The sequence below is a fragment of the Uloborus diversus genome, chromosome 3 (assembly GCF_026930045.1).
Source record: "Uloborus diversus isolate 005 chromosome 3, Udiv.v.3.1, whole genome shotgun sequence".
Classification (NCBI taxonomy): Eukaryota; Metazoa; Arthropoda; class Arachnida; order Araneae; family Uloboridae; genus Uloborus; species Uloborus diversus.
In genome coordinates this window covers 71529989-71554210 of record NC_072733.1, presented here as the reverse complement: position 1 = coordinate 71554210, position 24222 = coordinate 71529989, and the positions used below count along the sequence as shown (strand labels likewise).

General features: G+C 35.4%; 1 protein-coding gene across 1 annotated transcript in view; it reads left to right on the top strand.

Annotated features, from left to right (window-relative positions):
- The window catches only part of LOC129218358 (RING finger protein 150-like), a 67457-nt gene that overhangs the window by 5744 nt on the left and 37491 nt on the right, over positions 1–24222 (top strand). Inside the window, exon 2 of the mRNA XM_054852602.1 lies at positions 2115–2561. Coding sequence (XP_054708577.1) covers positions 2115–2561 — 447 coding nt within the window. The remainder of the gene's footprint in view (positions 1–2114; positions 2562–24222) is intronic.

Genomic DNA, 24222 nt, shown 5'->3' with positions numbered 1-24222 from the left:
CGGAAGAAATAAAATTGAATTTCTAGACAGTACTGCATTTGAAAGTAAAAAATATAGTCAAATTGCAATGTCAGTCACTGTGGAATGATCAAACTGCATTTTTAAAGTTTCAATTTCGAAGAATTACAATTCGAATGCCACCAAAATTCTCCTTCCACTAACATCACCAAAGATCTATCAAAACTGCGTTTCTAAAGCAACACGTTCGAAAGTTTAAATTTAGCACCCCTCTCCCTTCCCTCAGCAGAGCTGCAGAGAGCCAGGTGGGCCCCTTGTCAGTTGTCGTGAGGCCCCTCCCGCCCCCCCCCCCCCCCCCCCCCCCCTCCAAAAAGAAGAAAAAACGAAGAAAAGAAAAGGGGAAAATAAGAAAAAAGAGGGAGGAAGAAGAAAAAAGAGGGGAAAAGAAAAGGGGGAAAAGAAGAAAAGAAAGGAGGGTGGGAAAAGAAAAAAAAATCAAAACTGCAAGTAGGAAACAATTAACTCTGTTTTAAGTGCCACAACAGTAAATACCAAAAGAGTAATATTCAATTATTCTTCAAGTTTTCTCTTATTCGGAGTCCCCCTCCCCTTTTTCCTTTAATTTTTTTCTTTCTTTTTTTCTTTTTTTCCTTCTTTTTTGCTTTCTTTTTTTGCGTCAGTGTCGCCTCCCCCCCCTCCTGCAAAGGCCCGGGCCCCTAGTTTCCAACTAAGCTGACATGGCCTCTCGTCACGCCTGTCCCCTCAACATCATCAAAGATCGTCTTAAATTTGGTTTTCAGGGCTGGAAACCAAGAAATTTGGAAAATTTCTTGGAGGAATGCTTCCGAAAACTCCTCTCCCTAACGTCACGAAGGTCTGTTACAATTGCGGTTTTAGAGCTACAATTTCATAAAACTGCCTGTCCCCTCACCAAAGAAAGCCTGCAATCACGTTTTTGAGACTTCAATCTCGAAAATTTCCGAGGGCCAGCCCTCGAATCTCTTTTTCACCTAACATTACAATAGACAGTCTAAAACTGCTTATTTAGAACTACAATTTTGGAAATGTTTCGGACCAACAGGAGAGCCTCCCGAACCTGTCTCTTCTCCCTTACAAAATGGAAGCCTTATCTACCAATGCATTTTTGAAGTTTCAATTTAGAAAAGCTGCTGGGGAGGAGCCACTGAACATCCCTCCCCCCCCCCCCCCCAACATTACCAATGATCATCTAAAACTGTGTTTTTAAAACTAAAATTTCAAAATTTTCCGTGGAGGTGGGACGGGTTGACTTCCGAAAACTCCTCTCCCTAACTTCATGAAGGTGAGCTACAATTGCGATTTTAGAGCTTCAGTTTCTGAAAACTGCCTGTGTCCTAAACACAGATAGATGACAATAGCAGTTTTACTATTTCAATCTCTAAAATGTTCTTGGGGCGAGCCCTCAAATCTCTCCTAACAAATCTTCACCTAACATTACCACAGATACTCTAAAACTGTGTTTTTAGAATTACAATTTTGAAAATGTTTCGGAAGAGAGTCTCCGAACCCGTCCCCTCTCTCTTAAATTTCGGAAGAGTATCTACAATTGGGTTTTTTTTTTGAAATTTCAGTTTCAAAAAATTGCCGGATAGAGAGAGAAGCCACCGAAGCTTTCCTCTCTCTAACAGCACCAATGATCGTCTAAAACTAGTTTTAAAACTACAATTGCAAAAAATTTACGGCGGGAACCCCCCTAATCCCCCCAGGACTCCCCTATTTGTCTCAATATTAAACTTCCTACCAGGTCCATATTGTTTAGATCTAGTAATGACTCGATCCCAGACCAGAAAGTTGAATCCACTCTCTGTATTTACAATATTGAGAATTTGTGTCGATTACTTAAAATGTGCGTGTACATGTATTGTATTTAGTTGTTATTAAAAAAAAAAATTTTTTGCATAATGTAAGCGAATTCCATGAATAAACATCTATGTAACTCATTACCTAACATATTTTTCTAAATTTTAAATGAAATTGTTTTACTACGACTACTCTTTCATGCCAATAAATCTTGTCCTTTATTATTATTTTATTTTTTAAAGTTTGAGCCAATCATCTTATGTAAACTTCTTTTGGTGGTTTGTTGTCTAAATTTCTTGTTTGCTTATTTTCTTTAGGTGGAGTGAACCGACATTCCTTGTGGATTTTATATCTTCTTCTGTTGTCTCTCCTGACTGAACAATTTAAATCTGTGGTCTCATGTGAGTTCAACTTCGGCTATGAAACAGAAGCTTACCTTTCTGCTGTGATCAACTTGACATATGTGGATCCAACCACGGGGGTTCTTACCCAGGAAAACCTGCAGATGGGTAAGCTTTTGCCCGGTAAAACGGAAGAAGTTAGTGGCGTTGTAGTTCACGTGACAAGTAATAATCATACTAGTCACGAAGCCTGCGAAAAACTGGATACTGATGTTCTACCACGAGAGCCTTTCATTGCTCTAATCAAGCATGGAAATTGTCGAGATCAAGTGAAACTTAGGCATGTGGCGGATGGAAATGCTGCTGCTGCTGTTTTGTATAACGATAATCACAGCACGAGATTTATAAAAGTTGAACGCAAAGGTAACACTTCTGTTAAAATATTTGAAGTCACGAGTAGAATTTTGATAACTCGATTTTGTAGAATTGTAGTCGATGATTTTGTAGAAATAATTAGTGATGATTTTTTTTAGTTGAATACCCGTTTCTGCTCTATGTGACCGTCCATTAACTGTATACCTTACCTATAATATCTGAGCAAAACATTTTTATGAGGGCAATTAATCGCCAAATGGCGATAGAGTAGACCGTTGCATGGTACATAGCTCCATAAACAAACCGCGGATTCTAAATTTGTGTGTTGTTCTAATCTAGTTCAATAGTTCATAAGCTGTTTATTACGATTCTTTTGAACTAGAAATAACCCGTCATGGTACGATGGTATTTCTTTAAATATTTTTTTCTCTAAAAGCCAAGAGAAGGGGGGAGGGGGCATAAATAAGTATCAGTAATATTTGGCGTTTTTTATAGATTAGCCGTTATTTTAGTAATTCCGGATTTTTCGAAGGAAAACGGAAGAGTTTATTCCTGCATTCAGTTTTTGATTTTGCATTTGGGTGCAACCAAATGCCCAACAAGGAGGCATTTGAAAAAAAAAAAAAGAAATGGTTGCTGTATATGTATATATCTTCGCATTCATCATGCAGTCTTAGCATTATCTCAAAGGTCAACAAAGCAAAGAATTGGAGCTATCACTTGCGCACTGACGTCACGTGAATTGATCCCATTCTTTCTGGAATTTTCGCGGGGGAAAGTGAGGGGAGACCATGTGACTGCGACCTTTCACGAAAGACGTTTCGCCAGAGCTACATTAATTCTCATAGGGATTTGAATAGTCGTCGATTGTAACTTTTTACCTTCTGCCTTAAATGTTTTGGCACATTTTTTTTTCTGTCACCTGCATGCGCATAGTTTACTGATTCTTGGATAAGTTTTTTTCTTTCAATTTCTATAGTAAGCTTTTGAGTTATGCCGATTTAAAAATGGCTCTAAAAGTTGCACTCATTGAGATATACAGTTAGTATTTCACACACGTTTTGGAAACAAAGTAAATAGCAGCAAATTAGAGTTCTTTATAATGAATGGAAATTTATTTATTCTTTTTCTCTTTCCTTTTATAGTGCAAGATAGTTTTTTTTACTAATTCATTTACTATTTCATGCCAACAAGAAATGAAAAAAAAATATTAAATTTGAAAGTGATATTAAAAGTTTTAAATGGTAATGTATTTCAAACTATTTTTAGCCTACCTTCCCCGTAAAAGGTTTTTTTTCTTTTAGAGAATTAATGAAATGAATAAAGATTTTATCTATTGCAAAAACCACCCCAAAAACACAAAGAAAATTTTTAAAAATTAAAAAATTGAATGATGAAAAAAAAACTTTCAAAAGACGAACTGCAATTTTTCCTCCTAAATTTGGGTGTTTGAACCTTGTTTATAGTTTTGTTTTTCAGCAAAGGTTTTTTTTTCGTAAAGGTTTCCTTTCTGCTTTTTTTTTTCATTACTAATATGAAATTGGTGACGCCATTTCTGAAAAATTGGGCGGGGGGAGGGGGGTAGCAAAACCGTTCTTGGTGATGGCTCTGGTGCCCCCCCCCCCCCCCCCAAAAAAAATGTTTGGTTATGCTACGCCTTTGACTGGTACTGATTTTCGCAGGCCGCGGAGTAGAGTCCACTTTCCCGCATTTCGACAATCAAGAGTGTTTAAACAGTGAAAAAAAAGGTGAAGGTGAATTCAAATGCATTGACCACTCCGCCTGCTCACTGCTTTTGCTGCTCATTTGGGTAGAAATTCCGAAATTCCCAAAAAAAGGCAGATCACATTTTTGAAATCAGGTTTGAGGTAAACAATGTACGGCAAAAAGCAGCAGTGCAAGAATTTTCCGGGGGAGCTAAGCCGGTCTGAAATATTCCAGGGAGAGCTCAAGCTCCCTCAGCTCCCCCCGTTCCGATGCCTATGGTCAAACATATATAATCAACGAACTAAAATTTTTAATTTTCCCCCTTTGCAGCAATTTTTTCGAATTGAAATCACGAATGAACTGCGCGGTTTCAGATCAGGTAGGAGGACAGGGCCTTTGCACCGGGTAACAAATTTCAAGTGTGGCTCCAAAACGAAGATCCAAAAGGATGCCTTGACGAGACTAAAGAAGGCTTCAAACTACGTTTTTAGGACTTCAATTTCGGAAAATTTCGCTGGTTGAACCACCGATTTTAAGGATCCAATTAGGTCTCCTATTCACCCTTTCTTCCCTAATGTAATCAAACATAGCCTAAAAATGATGGCTCCAAAATGTCTTTTCTGGAGACAGCCCTCCCTAACGTCATCAAAAATTGCTCAATGGCATTTTTCGAATTTCTTTTTCGAAATTTTTGCAGTAGAGGGCCCTGAAATCCATTGCCTAACATTACTACCAAAGATAGTCTGAATTAGCGTCTCTAGAGAGGCCCCCAATCCCACCCCCTCTCATTTAAAGTATTCAAAAACAAACTAAAATTGCGTTTTTCAATCATCAGTTTCGAAGAACTTTGGGGGGAATACCCCGAATCCCCTTTTCTCCAACGTAATCACTATAGCTCAAAATTTCGTTTTTAGGCGGTTCCATGGAGCCACCAAACCCTTCCTGCCTAAACTAGCCTGAAATTGACTTCAGTTTCAAAAAACAATTCTTGAGGGCACACTGAACACCCACCTGCTCTTTGTCCCATGGTTATCAAATAATGCCTAAAATATGATTTTGGGACTTCCATTTCTGAAAAATTCCGGATTACATTTGTAAATTTTCACGGCGATAGGGCATCTGCCATCCCCCATCAATCGCCGAGGTGAGGTGGGGAAAAGTCTTTAGTTGTATTTTTCAGATACTGATATTGAAAAATATTTAGAAAGATCCGCTGAAGCTCCCCGGTTTCCTTAACGTCACTAAAGATAGCACAAAATTGCGCTTTTTATAGCCCCAAAATCCTTCCTTCACAAAAATAGCCTAAAATAGATTTTAATTCCGAAAAATATTTCAGTTCGGAATATTTTCCCGTTTCCCCTATCGTGTCCAAATCTAGCCAAAAATGTGTTTTTGAAACAATAGTGCGGATAAATTACCGGAGGAAAGATGCCAGACCCCCTAACGTCACCAAGAGGACAGCCTAAATTTGAGTTTTAAACTTCAATTTCGAAAACTTTCGATAGGAGACGATCGAATCTTCCTCCCTCCAGCAATTTCAACAAAGGTAACCCGAAATTGCGTGTTTAAAACTTCTGTTTCAGAAAAGTTTCGGGAAAAGCACCGATCCTTCCTAAACTAAGGTCACACAAAATAACTGCAATTTGACATCAATTTTGGAAAAATTTCAGGAAAGAACTCCAACATTACTTTCCCGTCAAGTTTCGAAAAATTTCCTAAAATTGCAATTTTTGACGTCAATATTGAAAATTTCTCCATAGACCTTGAATGTTCCCGACTCTTGTCCTTGCAACCAAACACAACCAAAGATTAATTACAGCTATTTTTCATACGCCAATTTCGTATATTTTCTGGGGGCGATCCCTCCCCCCCTTCTCTGATGTCAGCAAAGGCAGACTATAAAATGCGTTTTTACAACTAGTAAATTTCGGTACCTAATTACTTTCTTCAAAGATATAAATTGTACCTAAGGAGTTTCTAACCTTTTAAACATTCATCCTTTTTCTGTTTTTTTCTAATTAGAACTTAATACAGAAATTTGAAGAAAGATTTATATAGGCGTTAAGTATTTGTCAAAACATGTAAATTGCTCTTCAGGGGCGGCGCATTAGATCTTTGCACACGGGCGGCCGAAACCCTAGGATCGGCCCTGGCTAATCGATATGTTGTGAAATAGCTTTTGTTACCTTTTTGTGATGTTGTTACTGAATTGTGCGTATCTTGAGTTTAATATGTTTTGGAGTGAAGATGATGCATTTTGAGCTTGAGAATTTTATTCAAGTGATTTGTTCCTGTCAACTCTATATGAATGATATGGATTTATACTTCGTTTTAACTAGTTGGATCGTTGCACAGTCAGAAGTGTTTTATAAATTTGTTCTGATTTGCAAACGATCTTACTGGCATGTTGACATTTTAAATGCTGAATTTCCATGAGAGAATGAAGCTACAATTACTGAAAATTCGTACACATAACTTCAAAACAGTTTCAGAAGAAAAATATTTCAATGAATGTTTCAGCAGAAAAGTATTACCTTTCGAAAGGTAAACACATCTGATAAAGGCTTGTGTTGTAAATTAAATCTGATGAAAGTGCTTCGCTGCAAATATTGATGTTGTCAAGGCCTATTCAAGAATAAAGCTCCTTAAGAATTTGCTACAAGAAAATTTTAATTAGTGTGTGACATAAACCCAAAATTACCTTGTTCTGAAATCTGTAAGAAATGAGTAAAATATTAAAAATTCTGAAGTTATAAATAGACTCCTCAAGCCCCATCTTTTGATGAATATCCATCTTTTTTTGTTGTTTTCCTCTACCTTGATCTGTTAATTTTAATACTCTAAACTTGACGAATTTTGTTCGGAATTAAAGTGTTTGGCCCTGTTTCTCGACAACCTCTCCATACTGAAATTTAAATTTTCTTGGCATTTACAGCATTAATTCAGTGTTGTCCATTTTACAAAAACCTCTATCTCAAATTTAGTTTGTTGTTTTTTGAGTTCAATCCCCAGCAATCTTTATCAACGGTAAAACTTAGTGACAGAAAACATTTCCACCTGGTATTAGCAATCATATAATTCTCCAAGTTTTGTGAAACATGTAGCTCAAGGAAAACTATATGTACAAATTTGTGTTTTCCATCAATTTCATCCACTCGGAGACGGGGGGAAAGAGGGCATTTTTGAGGAGTGAAAATGAATCTAGAGTCTTACTTTCGAGTCCAACGGTAACAGTTTTTTTTTTTTTTTTTGTTCTATTCCTTCAAATGTTTAAATTGCTTTGATTATTGAAAAAGTAAAAAATATCGACATTTTTGAATGAAAATCATTGAAAGATAATTTTTATCCTTGAATGATGCATGAACTTGCTGTTGATACTATCTCTTAAATTTAAAACGTGTAATCAAAGCATCATTCTATAGAATATTGAACGATATCAATAAAAAAGAATGTCAACCCTTCGACTTGCTTATTTTCATAACTTTTATCAAAACCCTCTCAAATTTTCTTCTGTCTCGTGGAATCTCAATATGTAATGGTTGTTAATTATAATAAATTTAGCATTTTTTGTTGAAAATGCTAAATGTTGTAAATGTTTAAGAGTTATTTTTAAAATGTTCAACTCGATCTCCCTACCTTAATTATTAAATGCTGTTAAAAGTAATGTTTTTGGATGCAGCACAAATTCATTAGGTTTTTATTTATTGCTTGTAAAAATCAATCATTTTTTCATTCGGACACTTTATTGCCAGGCACAATATGCTGTCCAGCAACAGTACCAGGCTTTAAGAAACACTCGTTCGGTGACAGTAAAAAGCATACCATTACATGATTAATGATTTACTTTAAAGTGCACATGTCGGAAATGCATAGCATTAGTCGGTTATTAAATTTACATTGATTCTATAACTCGGCATACATTATATCCTTTAAAATTATGATAGTTGTTGCAAATACTAAGGCATTTTCCTTATCTTGGCTCTCAACATAAACGCTGGATTGGATTCATGGCGATAGCGATTGAAGAAAAATAGTCAAAACTTCATTCTTATATTAAATAGAAAAATTTTGTTCCATGAAGTATCTAATCAATTACTCGACAAAATGATTCAGTTAAAAGCAGCTGTTAATATCTAGTAATCATATTGCTGTTGGAAGAGATGAATTGAATACCGAATATTCGATAAAAATTTGAACAGAATATCTAATGTCGAGTTATTTTTTTAAAATCTGTATGTTATTTTTTTTAATACCAATTTAAAATAGTTTATCTATTTTGTGTCTAATGTGAAATTTCAATCTAGTTCCATTTAAAATCCTAATAGCATAATCATTAATAAAAAATAAATAAAGAAAATCATTCCAAAAGCAAATTACTATAACTCCTGATTAAGGAACTAAGTTAGGTTCATCAAAATTCTGCTAAGAAAGTATTTTCTTTCCAGTACATGGATTCATCTGATAATCATGATCTAACTAGGTCAGTGGTAGGAAGTAGCGGCTCTACTCTGTCATAGCTACAGTCGGACACCGATTTAACGAACTCATCGGGACTGAAACTTTTATACGTTAAATTGGGGTTATTCGTAATATCTGGGTGATAAAAAAATTTAAAAAATAATACACTCAATCTGTCACAAAGTTACTAGAGCCAAACTCAATTTTCTTTTGAAATTGAAAAAAATAATCAGTTCATCAAAATTTAAATTTTTAAATCTATTTTGATTCAAATACTTTTATTTTATAACTAGTGGTACCGCAGGCTTTGCCCGTAATAGAAAAATTAAAAGGTCTTTTGGTTCGCCAGTGTATTTACAATGTTATCAATGTGTGGTGAATTTTCTCGCCAGTTGGCTTGTGCCCATGTTACGGTTCTACGTTATGATAACTTCGTAATTTACTCATCCATCTTATGATAGTTGTGTTCATAAAATTGGAATAGAAAAAGAACCACATCGAATTTACGAAAAATCGCTTCGAGGTGCACAAACCCATACTACAACCTAACTTTATGCCGAATTTCATGAAAATTGGCCGAACGGTCTATGCGCGTTGCAGAGATCCAGGCAGAGAGATTTTAAGATTTATTATTAGTAAAGAAGACAGGCAGCGGCTCTTCCTACCCGCCTACTTCCTTTAGATATGTCTGTGGGCATTAACTGAAACATAAAACGAGAAATATGAATACAGTCAACTCTAGACAACTTGAAGTTCTAGCAACCAGCTAAAACCTTTGAGTTATGGGAAGTTCCCATAGCCTTGTCAAGGGTTTGAGGCCTATTGTAAACTTCAAGATGAAGGAATATCAGACTTATGAGGTTTCAAGTTATCTCAAGTTAACTGTAAAATTTTCTTTTCTCTATAAAATCTTCTTTTCCCGAAAAATAAAATTATATTGACATTTACACTTTACAAACCTGACTCCCCCCCCCCCAGTTTTAGCCTCGATATTTTAATATTTCTTCTTGGAAAAAATAAAACTGGGTTTTGCCAACCGTAGTTCAAACTGAAATAAAAGTTAGTAAATGTATGAGAAATACTTTATTTGAGTTACATTTTATGTACACTTAAAAAGTGACAGCACAACATTTAAACACAATAAAATTGTAGCAGATATATCAATATGTAGATCAACTCACTATCAGTGCCACTCGGTAAACTACAAAAATAGATTACCTCTATTAAGAACGAGGCTTGCAAACTTGTTAAACGGTGATTCTTCTAGAAGAAAGCTTGTTTTGACAGTGATTGATTTGATTAGCCACGATTAATTTCATTTTTAATGACTTTTTAAGTAGATTTGCCCACAGAAAAATTCCAACAATTGTGACATGGACTGTACTAAGAAATATATTTTCACAGGTTTCAAAAAATGGGATGTTTTGTTTCCAGTTTTCAGGTTCTTCCAGCCAATCAATCCTAAATCAAATTCTCTCTGAAGCAATAGCAAAGAACATTTTCTAATTTCTACTCCAATTTTATCCATAGCACTGTGATGCCGAAATAATTGATTAGCAAGTTACCAATATGACAGATAATTTTGTTTATTAAATCTGCCAATATTGATAAACCAGCTAGTTTTGAAAGGAACAAGTGTGATACTTGAATTAAATCTTCTGCAAAAATGACAAGAACAGGGTCAACGAAATGCTTTTTGTCCACATAGTTCTGCATTTGCTTGCCAATGCACCAGGGTCCTTTAACTTGAATACAATAACTATAAACTTTCTTGTTGTTACATCACTCTCCAAGGGTCCCCTCTTTATATCACTGAAGTGATTTCCCGATGTATGGGGCCCACTGATCTTGTTGTTACAGTGGCCGCAGCTTATATGAATCAACTTTCTTCTAAACAGCTTCAATAAAGCTGAATTTTGTTATTTTTGACAATTTGATATTATCAATGCAGTTTATTCAATTAACCGGTATACACTGTATTAGCCTTACTTTAGTCATCTTTTGAATCACAGAAAAAAACCACAACATGAAAATTTTACTATGATTAAAATATAAAGTATGTACTAATAAATACTCTTTTGAGCTCATTTGCAACTTATAGATATGAAAAGTCTCCAACTAAGAATACTTTTAAACCCTACAAATCTACGTACACTGAAATCTCCCTACAACAAACTTCAAGGAGCCTCACATTTTGTACATTGCACCGGGAATTTTGTTGCAATGGAATTTAAGCAATGCATTGAAACTCAGACCAGGATTCAAATTTTTTTTTTTTTTTACGTTGAAATGAATATTTCATTGAAAGTTCGTCACAACGGGATTTCATTGCCTGTATTCTTTTCAATCAAACCACTTGAGACTTTTGTAAAAAGTTTTCAATACATCACAATCTGAATACAAGGATGTAGCAAAGGAGTAGAGGACATACCCCTCCCCAAAACTCAGAAATTCCCCCTTTTTTTGACTAAAAACAAACCATCTATCTTTCCGTGTTTGTTTATCCAACTAAACATGCATATATGTATGGAAGTTTTTTAGAATTCAATTTTTATATCTCAAGACCATTTTTAAAACATTAATATTTCTCATAAGATATTTGGACATTGGATAATTTTTAACGTTCGATATATAAGGGGAGACAAAATTTATCTATCATGTGTAGTATTTTCAAAGTTTTTGTTTTTACGTATGCATTATCAAATGCTAAAATTAGTCTGAGACTGTTAGATGTTTGCACTTTTGTTTTACATTACAAATACCACTCATTGAGTATAAACAAAGCCACTATCGCAATGTGTACTTCTGATAAAATTTTTAAAGAAAGTGCATGGAAATGAAGAGAAATTAACTTGAAATAAGTAAAAATGAGCAGTGAACAAAAGCGTATTGCAGTATCATTTGATTTTCAAAACATTCCGCTGTAACGAATCTCTTCTGCCAGAAAATGTTTAAAATAATAAAAGCACAGGGGGTACAATTATCTTTTTGCAATTAAGAGATAAAAAACACTCGAAACATATAATGCGGAGTCAAACGCTATATCAGTAACATTATAAATTCACACCGATAACGTAAACATAACAAGGAAGCTATGTTAGTACTACTTGACATTAATGACAGTTGTACAGATATTATACTACAACACTGGACGAAACTAAACATAATACCCCCCTAACACTGAAATATATAAAAATACTGCACAAATAAGAGATTATTATGTAAAAATTAATGCGAAATAGGCTAGAGCTCGCAACAAATGGGAAAATCAACGAAGCTTACTATGTAAAATGCGATTACGGCCACGGTTAGTTACAGGTTTCGGTCCGACATTGATCATCCGGGCAACGCCCACTTTTTCTCATTGGAATCGCCAATCTGAAATTTGTTAAACAGTCATCAGACACGTCTTTCTTATCACCAGCATTTTTTGGACTAGTCTTTTCCTATCCTCAAAGTTAATTCCTTCATCCAATACGGACAAAGCTACTAGTTTATCCCCTAAATACCCCAAGTGATTTATGAATATTCCAATCACTGCTTCTGCTGCATGTTTTTCGACATTTTGTACGCTGCTAGTGTTTCAGACATATTATATTATTCAAAGATCCTCGATTGGGTTGCTACGAAAAACCATATCTTCATACAGCATTTAATTGTAAAACAGCTTTGTAACACAGCATTGAAAGGCTTTCTTTTCATGAAAGGTCAATTTAAATTGTTTCCTAAACGTAAAAATTTTCAAACAAAAATTCCTTTTGCCACCCATGTGGCTCAGGAATAAGCTCCAGGTTTCCAAAAACATATCCCCGTAGGAGGAAATTCACCATGAAATATTATTACAAGTTTTGAGAATTCTCTGTAATCTTTCTCAATTCCACTTTTTACGAACAATAATATGTCATCAACTTCGTCTTTTAGAATTTGAGTGGTATGTGTACTTGATTGAAATGTTGTAAGTTCTGAATGATGGAGACCTTTCCACAAAATTTTGAAGCGCTTAAATAATTGAATATCTGATCTAGAACTAAGAAAGGCAAGAACTTCTTTAAAGACACTCTTTGCAGTACGATTTCAAGTGCATGATGATGACAATCCAAATGTAATATATCACCGTTCCGTTTTTGCTCTAAAAACTTACATGCGCAATTTATACGGCTGGTATTGCAAACTGTTCTATCAAACACTACAGCTTGAACAGTTAGCAATAAACAGCAATCATCTAAGATATCATATACAACTGAAGAAATTTCAAGTCCAGTACCTGAAGACATCGCGGGAATTCTGAGGACCTTTACAACATTAGGACCTGAAGCTATCACGGCTTATCGGCGATCTTTTTCCAGTTACATCTGGAAGTAGCTTTGCATATCAGGGAATAACTCAAAAATCTAAATTTAAGTTCATGAAGTTTGATTTTACCTCACGAAGATTTTCTCCTGCTCCCTTAAGGGATGTACGATAGATCACAAGGTCATTTGGACTTAAATTTACTGCATCTACATAGGCTGTTAATAAATGATCAGAATCTTTATCCCTAAGATGGCATTTGTCGAACAGTGATGAAAGGCGAGCAAATATGAATAGTTGTCAAGCTTTTTCGTGTTGTGGTAGACCAGATGTAAAAAAAAAAAGGTTCAATAGGTTAGGATATAGACCCATTTTGTTTTTAAGTCTTGTAAATCGCAAGAAGAATTTAATAATTTTCAAGTACTATGTATTGAAATAGAAGAAAATTAATTTAAAGTATAGATTTTTACATTATTCCGATCTGGAATTTTTTTTTAATTTATATTTTAGATATGGAAAGTACAGTATGTATATTTATCTTAGAGTAATCAAAGATTTTTCGAAATTTATATGTTAAAAAAATAAAAACTAAATAAGCATTTGAGCATATTTATAACTAAAGAACGCAAAATAAAATATAATTGCCATTACTTATATTTTTCGCATTGAAACCTTGCGACCCTATTTGCCACATCTATTACATAGACAGGAAATTTTGTAAATCAACACTTCCAAAGCCTGGTGGAAGCAATTTGTTGTTGTCAAAGATCATTCATTAATGGCCTACGTCATTCATTAATGGTCTATAGAATTCCTTGTGTCCATCTTGATGGGAAGAAACGTTCCCCTGCCGCTTGGTTGGAACAAGCGCAGAAGAGCGATACGCTTGACTCAAGGCCAGTGGTGTACATTTTATTCTTTGTAACATGTTAAATTTTACAGAATTAAAGTGAGAGAATGGTCGGTCTGGAAGTAGCAGCACCTATTGGTGTTCAAAATTACTTTAAACATAAAACGTTAGAATATTTTTACATAGGCATTTTTGCATTTACAGTTTTGCATTTTATCTAGGCCTTCTGGTAGACTCCCGAATGACTTCGTTTCGACAGGAGACATTAACATCCTGTTAAAGTACCAGAGCACACTAACAGACAACTTGTCGATATCTTGCTAAATTAGGCACCGGGTGTTATACCATAAAAGTCACGATTTTATTACTATAGTTTTAAATTATTAATGTATCTGGCACTCTAAAAGCATAAGAAAATGAAACCCGGTTGACTTTCCCGGAATATTCCGAATACGCTCTTACTTCAAGAACGTATCCAGCTCAAAATGGAAGTGAATGAGGCACGTCATTCTGGGGATTCCGCCGACCATATTAGTCCGAACTAATTAAGAAAATCATTTCTCCACAGCTATTGAGGTGAGCGAAAAAAGAAAGTAAAATCAAGAAATTTAATTTAATGAATTGTAATAATTTTGAATGTTAAGAGTCTTTTTTTTTTTTTTTTAATCTGGACAAAGTGAATGGGGCCTGATAGTTGATACCTTCAATTTTCCTGAAAATTTCAGGATATTTTACTAGTATTGTGATAACAAAAAGTGAAGCTTCTTTCCTCTCTAATTTGACTTGTTGGCCCTCGAGTGGAGGTCAAAGTTTAGGGTCGTGAGAAAAAAGAGCTAAATGTATGTTTGCTTTGCTTCAAAAGCAATGAATGAACCGAACCAATTCTTTTAAATAAGGATACTAGATACATTTTAATATAAATATTTTGGTGACTCACTCATGACTTTGAGGGCAAAGGTCAATTGAAAATGCAATTTTTTAAACTTTTTTTGCCTTGTTTCGGCACGGCTAAAGCCGTGAGTAACCCTCGAAAATTTGTATATGATTAATTAATCACCAGAGTATAGTACTAAGAAAAATATAAAATAGCTTTCGTTTGCCTTGGCTTTAGTAGTTAAACGGTCTCAAAGTCGATGATTTTTTAAAAATGGCAAAGTTTAGAGGTCAATATCTTTGATCGCGACGGGTCAACAACTTTGGGACACAGCTGTAGCTATAGTCCGAGTGGTGTAGTCTGTAGTTTCTAAACTGGACCTTAAAGGTCCAGTTTAGAAACTACACCACTCGGACTGGACCTTAAAGGTCCAGTTTAGAAACAAATGGCAACTAATCAACTTTTTGAACTACGCGGTCTCAACGTTGATAATATGAAGCAACAAGAATCAAAGTTTTAGGTCAATTACTCTATAACGCCTGAGTCAATAACTTTGAGCAAGAGCTGTAATTATGCTCTACGTGGTGAAGTTTTAGACTCATGTCAGAAAACCTTGCGATCTAATCATATTACTTAATTGAATTGTGTCAAAAATCCCTAACAGCAGTTCTTTTTTCGTTCTTTTGAATTAAGAGTGTATAAAAGACTAAAATGCAGGGGTGCGCACAAAGGGGAGGGGGGGTTAAGTCATTTCGCTGACTGCGCCATTGAAATTTTTAGGGAGGGGGTGTTTTTTCATTGAGGGTTGGGGCTCTTGCTTTTGGAGAGGGGAGTCTTCGCGAAGTTTTTGGGGGGGGGGTGCCCTTGCTCTTAGGGGGTGGGCATCCCTGTAAAATGTAAAAGGCTTGTTGGGCGAATTGAGGTTTTGGGGATGGGAGCAGACATAACAAAGTATATAATCTTCCATATTATGATTGGTTATGTAAAAACCGAGGGCTGTTGGGGATACCCCCTTTCCCCCTGTCAGTTGTAATTATAACAACAATCAGAGCCGGATCTATGGGGGGGGGGGCAAGCCGGGGTTCTTGCCTCGGGCGACAACTTCAGAGGGGGGCGGCAAATTCGAGTAGTACTTCCAGGAGCAGACTGGGCCGGTGCGCCAAGGGGGCGGGGCGTCCATTCTGTGCTTTTTTGCGATTTCATTTTTTTTACGCCCTCGAAATCTGTTCGCCTTTGTTTTCTTTTTACCGCCCTCGAACATACGCAACTTCCGCTTTTTTTCCTTGCACCCTCGGACCTGTGCGTCTTTGGCTTTTTGCTCAAACCTCGACCCCAAAGGGCTTTGGGAGTCCAGGTTGACACCCTCTTGGGAGGCCTAGTACACCCCGTGTGCTTCCGGCAGGAAAAATGAGCTTTATTCTAAAAAAACTCCAGAAAATAAAGGAAATATTAAACATTTAAAAAATTAAACTAGGAAAAAAGAAGACTAATGCAAAAGTTAATTAAACTATAAGGTAAGCAGTTATGCACTAAAAAAACTTAACACATAGGATAAAAATCGTATTGGTGGGATTTTATGCTTTCTCGTGTATGTTGCTGACAACTGAAATTGATTAAAAAATATCATTTATTTTCAAAAACAGTAGCATATTTTTTTCAAAAGAAGTCTGTAAAACGAGAAAGCGAGCAGCAAGCGGTTCTTTACACAGACGTTTTAATGTGTTAAAGAATGGAATAAGTAAGCACTTTTAGTGAGACTGAACTGGAGCATGTGTACTAACGACTTAAATTGTTTCACCCTTGTAGTAAACTAAACAATTTACTGAATATTGATTGCGTTGATCAACTACTGGCTCCTGGTGTAAGCGCCGTGCTACCACCAATGGCGGTATATTTTAGGGGGCGGCACATTTTACGATTTCAAAGTAGGGGAGACCGGGGCAGGTTTTCGCGCTTTTTTTAATTATTGTTTTTACTTTTTATTTATTTACCTAAGTTTGAAAAAACTGTACCACACCCTTCAGAGAAACCTTGGCTACAACGTGGAATTACTTACATCAATTAATTAAGCTTTGTTTTACAGAAAAATAGTTTTAAGTGTCGTTATGTCACGTGCGAAAATGTGTCCCGTGCAGTTTTCGTATACCGTATTAATAGACAGGGGCAAGTTTTCGCATGCACTTATATCAATATAATTTAGGAAATCAAACAAAATATTTTCAAGGTAGGTTATTTATTGATTTTCAGTAAATATACATTTTAAAAAACTCATCACCAACTTGGCTACTTAATAATTTTAATACATGTAGGACTGTTAAAAACACTACACGTCATCGTCACTGTCACAATTAATGCATACAAAGAACATAGGGTTTCCTTTGATGCAAGACTCGTGGGCCCATCTTTTGCAACGAGTGCACTTTTCCCTCATCTCTTTAGCCTTAGATTTACTGTACAATTCTAAGCAGTAAATGCAAGCACAGTCTTCTTCCTCTTCATCACTTGATTCTTCATTTTCTTCGGGCTTGTTAGGTTTTCCAATTTGTCTCTTAAATAAACTCTTTTTTTTACATTTTTCTTTTCATTCTCATTTTTCATTTGTTTTCTCTGCTTAGCTTGTTGCTGCTCTAGTCTAAGCTGCTCTTTGACCGGAGTGTCGGTCAAAATGGCCGACTTTCTCTTTTTTCTTCCTTTGCCGGTCTGTTTTCTCGGACTCTCTTTTTCCAGAGGTCTCACTTCTGGGGTGGGACAACCTACGTTTGGCTGTGTTAGAACTTGAGTATCAGCCTCTTCGTGCTGCCCTGTTATAGGCCTGTACACCTCTGCCTGCACTGGGGCAGTTCTGTCGGTGAAATAGGCTGGCATGTAGTCGGCATCTGTAAAGATACAGTCGGACCTCCACATATCGAAGTAGCAAATTTCAGGAAAAAAATTCGATATATAGAAATTTCGATATATAGAAACGATCTTATTTTATCGTACAAATCTCCTAAAACACTAAAATTAAAGCTAAATTTCGTGTATAAAATCCAATTTCTAATTTATACGAGCATCGGTTTAAATAAAAGTTGAAAAATAAAAAAATAACAGAAATTACATTTTTGTGCCTTCATACATCTTCATTCTTCGGCAGTTCAACTTGATTCGCAACATGAGGGGGGTTTCGTTTTGACAGTGTAATCGAGAAAAAAGTAAAAAATCAATCTACTTAACTTGAATGATTTTTACTGAAGCTAAAAAGACTAGGAACGATAATTAACAGACAAAAGGGATAACTTGAAACTAAATTTACAGTATTACTTGTTACAACTTAGATTTGAAATAAACTTTAGGGAATTTAAGAAATCCAGAACGGAGCAACGACCTATCTACACAGCCCTCAACCCCAGATTCCTTATGAGATTCGTAGCAACCTTTAGTGAACATAATTTTCTCCCATAATTTTCATTTTTCATGAGACAAACAGTCTGAAGTGGAAAAAAAATCTACGAATATCTCGAAATTTTTTTTCGATATATAGAGATTTTTTCGATATATAGAAACAATTTTTCTATGTAATGAACATAGAAATTTGCTGGGATTTCGATATATAGAAAATTTCGATATGTGGAAGTTCGATATATGGAGGTTCGACTGTATTTGGGTTCAAGGGAAAAATCTCTGACAACCTGAAGCCAGACATTATATTATTTGGCGTTAAAGTCAGAGGCGTTGCTGTTGCCATAATTGATGGGACATCATATATTTTCATAGGCCTTTTATTTGTGCAAACCCGAGCATCACAGGCAGTATTGACGTGCTTCTTCAATGGCCCATACACGCTGCGATCCAACGGCTGAAGCTTGTGGCTGCAGTGAGGTGGGAAAGAAAGCAGTGTGACATCTTTTAAATCCCTTATCTTTTAAATAGTCTATAACTTCAGCAGATAATTGGACCTCATGGTTGCACTTGATGAGACAAAAACCGCACTTGGACTTGATGGGCCAGGAGTCGCACTTAATGAAGCAGGAGCACAGAACTGTCTGGAGTTTCAGTTACCTTTTCAGAGGTGAACTTTCTACAATAATTTGCCGAAGTCCTGTCGCACAGTCCGAACTCTACCGCTACACTTTTCATTCTACTTCCTTCTTTTACTTTGTTTACAGCTTCTACCATAGTCTCTCATCAAAATTTCAAAATTACTTACTCTCGTAGTTGTCGTCTAGTGGCGCTGCCTTTCAAATAGTCTGGTCGGTGCTTCGCTCTACCGGCTCGCTAACGAGTTAAAGTCAAATCGAAAACGTGCCCTGCGCGAAAACCTGCCCCGGTCTCCCCTAAAGTAAGAAAAAAAAAAGATTGAATAAACTTTTTCTCCTAGTAATAAAAAATATGTCATGCTCCAATCCATACAATAGTTTTTCCTTTAGTATTATTCTAACTCACACTTTTCTTAAAAATAGGGGGAGGGGGGATGAGCCTGTAAATTTTGGCGGAGGCATTAACTTGCACCAGCAAGTACGCATATGACTCTCCGCTATGAGCGCAAAAAGGAGGTAAACAGTCTTGTCCCCAAATTAACAAATAGAAACGAATACCGATAACTTTGTTTTGTCGTCTTGATATTGCAACTAAAATAAGAGTAGTTGGAGATTTTGGTGTAACATCAGACTGGTATTACACAGAACAAAGCATTAAATTAGCAAAAGGATACTTAGTTCAGGTATTACGAAGAGGGTTATTCTGTAAAAATTTAGATCATAGCTGAATCACATAAAGCTAAAAACATTGACTTTGAGAATTTGCTGCTTACTAGCAGAAATGTTAAGGATCATATATTGCGATCTTATTTTAACACAAATCTCCAACGACAATTTATTGAAAATTGGTCTGCTGGCTTAGACTCAAGTGATAATGGTGCAACCAAAAGGGGGGGGGGATCACAGAAAAAGTATATTATTGTTTCAAAAACATTCCATACTGTTAAAGACAAGAAACGAACGTGCTTTGGGAAAATGAAGTTATTTTAAAAGGAAAAAATATGGAAAGTTTTTGAAAAAATAAATTTCTTTTAAAAAGAGCCTTAAAAAATTTCTATAGTAGTTGCAGATTATTCATCAGTTAATCACCTCCGCACACCTCTTGTTTCTCTTATTTCTCCCTCCTCCTTTTTTTTGTTTTGCTAGACGACCAAAAAATAAGAAAATCTTCAAAATGCTACGCTTTGAAAGACCTCCTCCCCCAGCCCGCTCCTTTCGTCGCGCGCTTTCCTCCTTTTACCCGGGCCCAGAACACGGTTGGGTGACATCAAGGTAGGCGCGACCCCCAAGCATTTGTTATGGGATCGTAACATTATCCCTACACTTAAAAATGTATCACATCGTAGTTTAAAAATGAAAATACATTGGGGAAAAGACATTTTAGAGTAGTATCAATACTTGAGAGCAGTGGCGAATCCAAGAGAAAAGCTATAGGATTGCACTCACCCCCCTCTTATACCTAATCCCACAACATCCTCTAAGAAAATCTTTCATTTTGGTTTAGGGACTTCCATCTCTACAAACTTCTACGAAAGAGTCCCGAATTCACCTCCTTCTAAAATCATCTAAAACCTTCTAAAATTCCCTTTTGGGAACTTCAATTTCGAATAATTTCTGAGAGAGATTTTCTAAGCCCCAGCCCTTATCCTGAAAAATGTCCTGTAATTGCATTTTTAGGACTTAATTTAGGGACTATTCCGGAAAGAGTACTAATCCCCATCTCATCTCTTAACTTCATCAAAAATTGCCAAGAAATGGGCTTTTAGGATTTTAAAATCAAAAAATAATTTCAGAGGAATACCTATTGTCCTCATCACATAATTAAAGACCATATAAAACTTCGTTTTTCAAAAGAAATTCCGGGTGAAGGTTCTCCAACTTTTCTCCTTATCATCAAAGATAATTTACTATTCTGTTTTTGGGACTTACATTTCCAAAAATTTCCTTGAGAATACCCCCAATCCTCTCTCCCTTCTCATCATAAAAACTCTTCTAAGATTTCGTTTTTGGATTTTCAATTCCGAAAAACTTCCGGCGGAGCGACTTCGAATCTAAACATTTTCCCTAATGTTTACAAAGAGGGCTTATATCTGCTTTTTTAGGACCTATAACTAAATAATTTTCCTGGGAAAGTTTGCTCGAGACCTCTTCCGTTCCCAAAACTGTAACAAAGATGGTTTGCAACTTAGCATTTTTAGGATATTCATTTCCATTTTTGAAAAATTAGATAGCATCTCCGAACCTCCTCTCTCCTTTCCTCTCGTTAAAAATCGTCAAATCATTTTTACGACTTCAATATTGAGAAATTTCAGTGGCAAAGTCTACGAGCTTTACCCCTTCATAAAGTCCATGAACTTCTCCTCCTCCTAACATTGTAAACCCTTTCTCTCTCTTGTTACATAGACGTTTGAAAAAAAAAAAAAAAAAAAAAAAAGTGAATGACTTCAAGAATTTGGAAAGTGTCGAGATGTTTGTTTAACATTAGAGTGGTTAGCTTTTTTTTATTTTATTAAACCAGCTTTCTTTTATAGAAAGCTACGTGCTAATTTTTTAAATAAACATTTGGCCCATGCTTCTGTTAAAAAGAAAGAATGATATGGATAGAATATATATTTTTGAATATTTAATATTTTTGATTTTTCCTAAGAAAACGAGCAAACTGCATTTTAATTTGTAAACATTCAAAATTTTCATTTTTCCGAAAAAAGAACTTTTTTACAAAACGCCTCAAAATTTCCCAACCCTCTTTCCTTTTTTTTTGTTTTTTAGCTCTCTTTTTTTATTATTTTTATTTTTTTAAAATCTTATTTATTTATTATCCCTCCCCCCCCCCCCCTAAATTTTCATGGCGGAATTTGCGCTATAATCCTTCCCCACCCCTGTTGTTCAGAATAACAAAATAGATAAATATAAAGTTAATGATAGTGTCAATCTGTGATAATACCTCATTTTTGTCAAATATTATTGCCCCGCAAGTGTTGCGATTTGCCCCACCCTCCCTTTTTTTTTGGAAGGAGATTGCTTGGTTTGCTATATTCGTCACTCAAGCTGTTGACTAAAACCAACAGTAATTTCAAGCTTAGAAGATGCGTTTTGTTATAGAGTGTAAGTGCAATGGAGATAAAGGGCGTTTTTTTTAGAAGTAGAGAAATTTAGGTTCAAATAAAACACAATTAAATGTTGTAAATTGCCATGAATGTTGCTTTATTCGAAAGATGATTATTTGCCATTTTTATTTAAATATGATTTCTGGCGTATGGCCACCTCTGCTGGCTCGGAGAAAGTCTAATCGGAAAGTTCAATTTTCTCACTTTTTGCAGCAATAGAGGCCGTATGTCAGTAATAAGGTGGCGAATGTTCTCTTTCAAGACGTCAATCGTCTGTGGCTTATCGGTGTAGACCAGAGACTCCATATAGCCCCACAAAAAGTAGTCCAGCAGTGTTAAAAAGTTTCAAGTGCTTAAAGCGATTTTACTTAATGCAAGAGTAAAAAAAATGCTTTTAAATAACTTGTTAGTGCGTCAAAAACGGATTTATCTGTACACCGATGTGTAAATGCTGCAATGGAAATTCTATGTAACTGTGTAAATTACTTGTAAATTCAAACGTTTTAAGTTACCTTCTATATAATCATTGTATATATATATATAACTCTTCTCAGATTTGTAATTCAATTTAGTTGTAGTTTCTATAATAGTGAGTTATATTTCAATAAATAACAATTTTATTAACTTTATTAACAAAGCACTAAGCTTCTTATTGTTGTAATTGATTATTTCTTTCTCTTACATCGGTTGAAACATAGAACAAACGTCTCAAATCGTCTAAAGAGAAAAACTTGATATTTGTTTTAAAGCTTTTAATTATAAATTTTGGAGTTCTATTAAAAAATACCCGTCCCCCACCCTCCCTCTCATTTTGCAAGTGCAAATATGACTTATAAAACTGCAGAATGTGAATGAAACTTCCAAAAAAATTCGAATTTCATTTTAAAGTGTTTCAAGTCTTTTTTTTTTTTTTTTTTTGCCGATAATGAAAATTGATTTCTTTTTAACAAGTAAAGGTGTTGTATTCATTCTTAAATAGCAACTCAAGGATTTGTTTCAAGTTTTGAAAAATTACTAGCTTAGCTTTTGATTTTTAGTTTCTAGATTTATTCTCAGTTTTGTAATCAGTTTTTATCAGTAAATTTTAAAATATATGTTCGGATTGTCTAATGTTTCGGATTTCTGGTGTTCAGATTACTGGGTTCTACTGTAAATGAATTGATTTTCTTTAATATTAGTGCTTTAAAATACGTAAAAAAAAACATTTCTCAAACCCCTCGAGAAATGTTAGACTTTGATTTGTTAAAATTATGTTTAAAAAAATCAAAGTTTTTAAAATTATTAAAATTAGGAGGTTCAGAGACATTTTGATGGCTTTTTACGTTTTAGTACGCTTAATAGAACTCCCAAAAGAAGATACAGTGGGTATTTTATTAAAAAATATAAAAGAAACGTAGTGTTGGATTTTTGACCAAAAATGGCCGCCATGGGGGTTTTGGGGAGGATTTTGAAATGTCTTCCCTTCCAAAAATGTTTGTTAGTACATTATCTACCTGTATACCAAGTTTCATGATTTTATCACAAAATGCAGTTTCCGGCTATATAGTAGAGGGCCATAGCCCCTCTACTATAAGGTCTATTTTGTTCAAAAAGCAAGCTGTCGATCACAGAGGTACTCTCTTGTACTTGATACCCCGCTAGCGGCCCTCCAAGGGCGTATATAAGGGAGGGGCTGAGAGGACCTGGACCCCCTCCAAAATCTGGAAAAAAATTAACTAAAGGTAGTTATTTTTTGGTTTCAGTTTGCTAACGTATAATTTCCAAACTTTAGGCTGCAAAAAATAAATAAATAAATAAATGAAAAATAATGATAGTGCTAATAATAATTATAACTCTTTAGACCAGGGATTTCCGAACTGGACCGCAGAAAGAGGTGAGGGGTGCCTCGAAGTGCCCATGGCAGCAATAATATGTATATAAAACTAGACTAGGATGCCGTGAGAAAATTCTAATTCTTCAAAAAGTGCTCCGAATTGTTAAAGTTTGGGGAACCCTGCGTTAGAAGGCACCTGGTGAAGGGGTCAGGGGCTTCGTACCTCTTACTCAAGAAAAGAACGTGTCTTGGGAAAGCGAAGTAATTTTACAAAAACAAAAGCAAATAATTTTGGCGAAAAAAACTCGATTCTCTTTCAAAAAGAAATCTTTAAATCAAAAATATTTAACAGATGCTGTTTATTGTTTAGCAAATTAAGTTCCCCTCTCTCTCCCCCCCCCCCCATTTTTTCCTTAGTCAGTCTGAAAAGAAGGGTTTTCAAAATGCTTCCCTCCTTAACTCTCGTCCCCTGCAAGAAATTTAAAATAAGTTTTAGTTGTTCGATTGGAGTAATAACAGAAAATGATGTCCTAAAAACGCATTTATTTTGGCGCTTTTCGACCATCAATTTCAAAATATTTCTAGAGGAAGGTC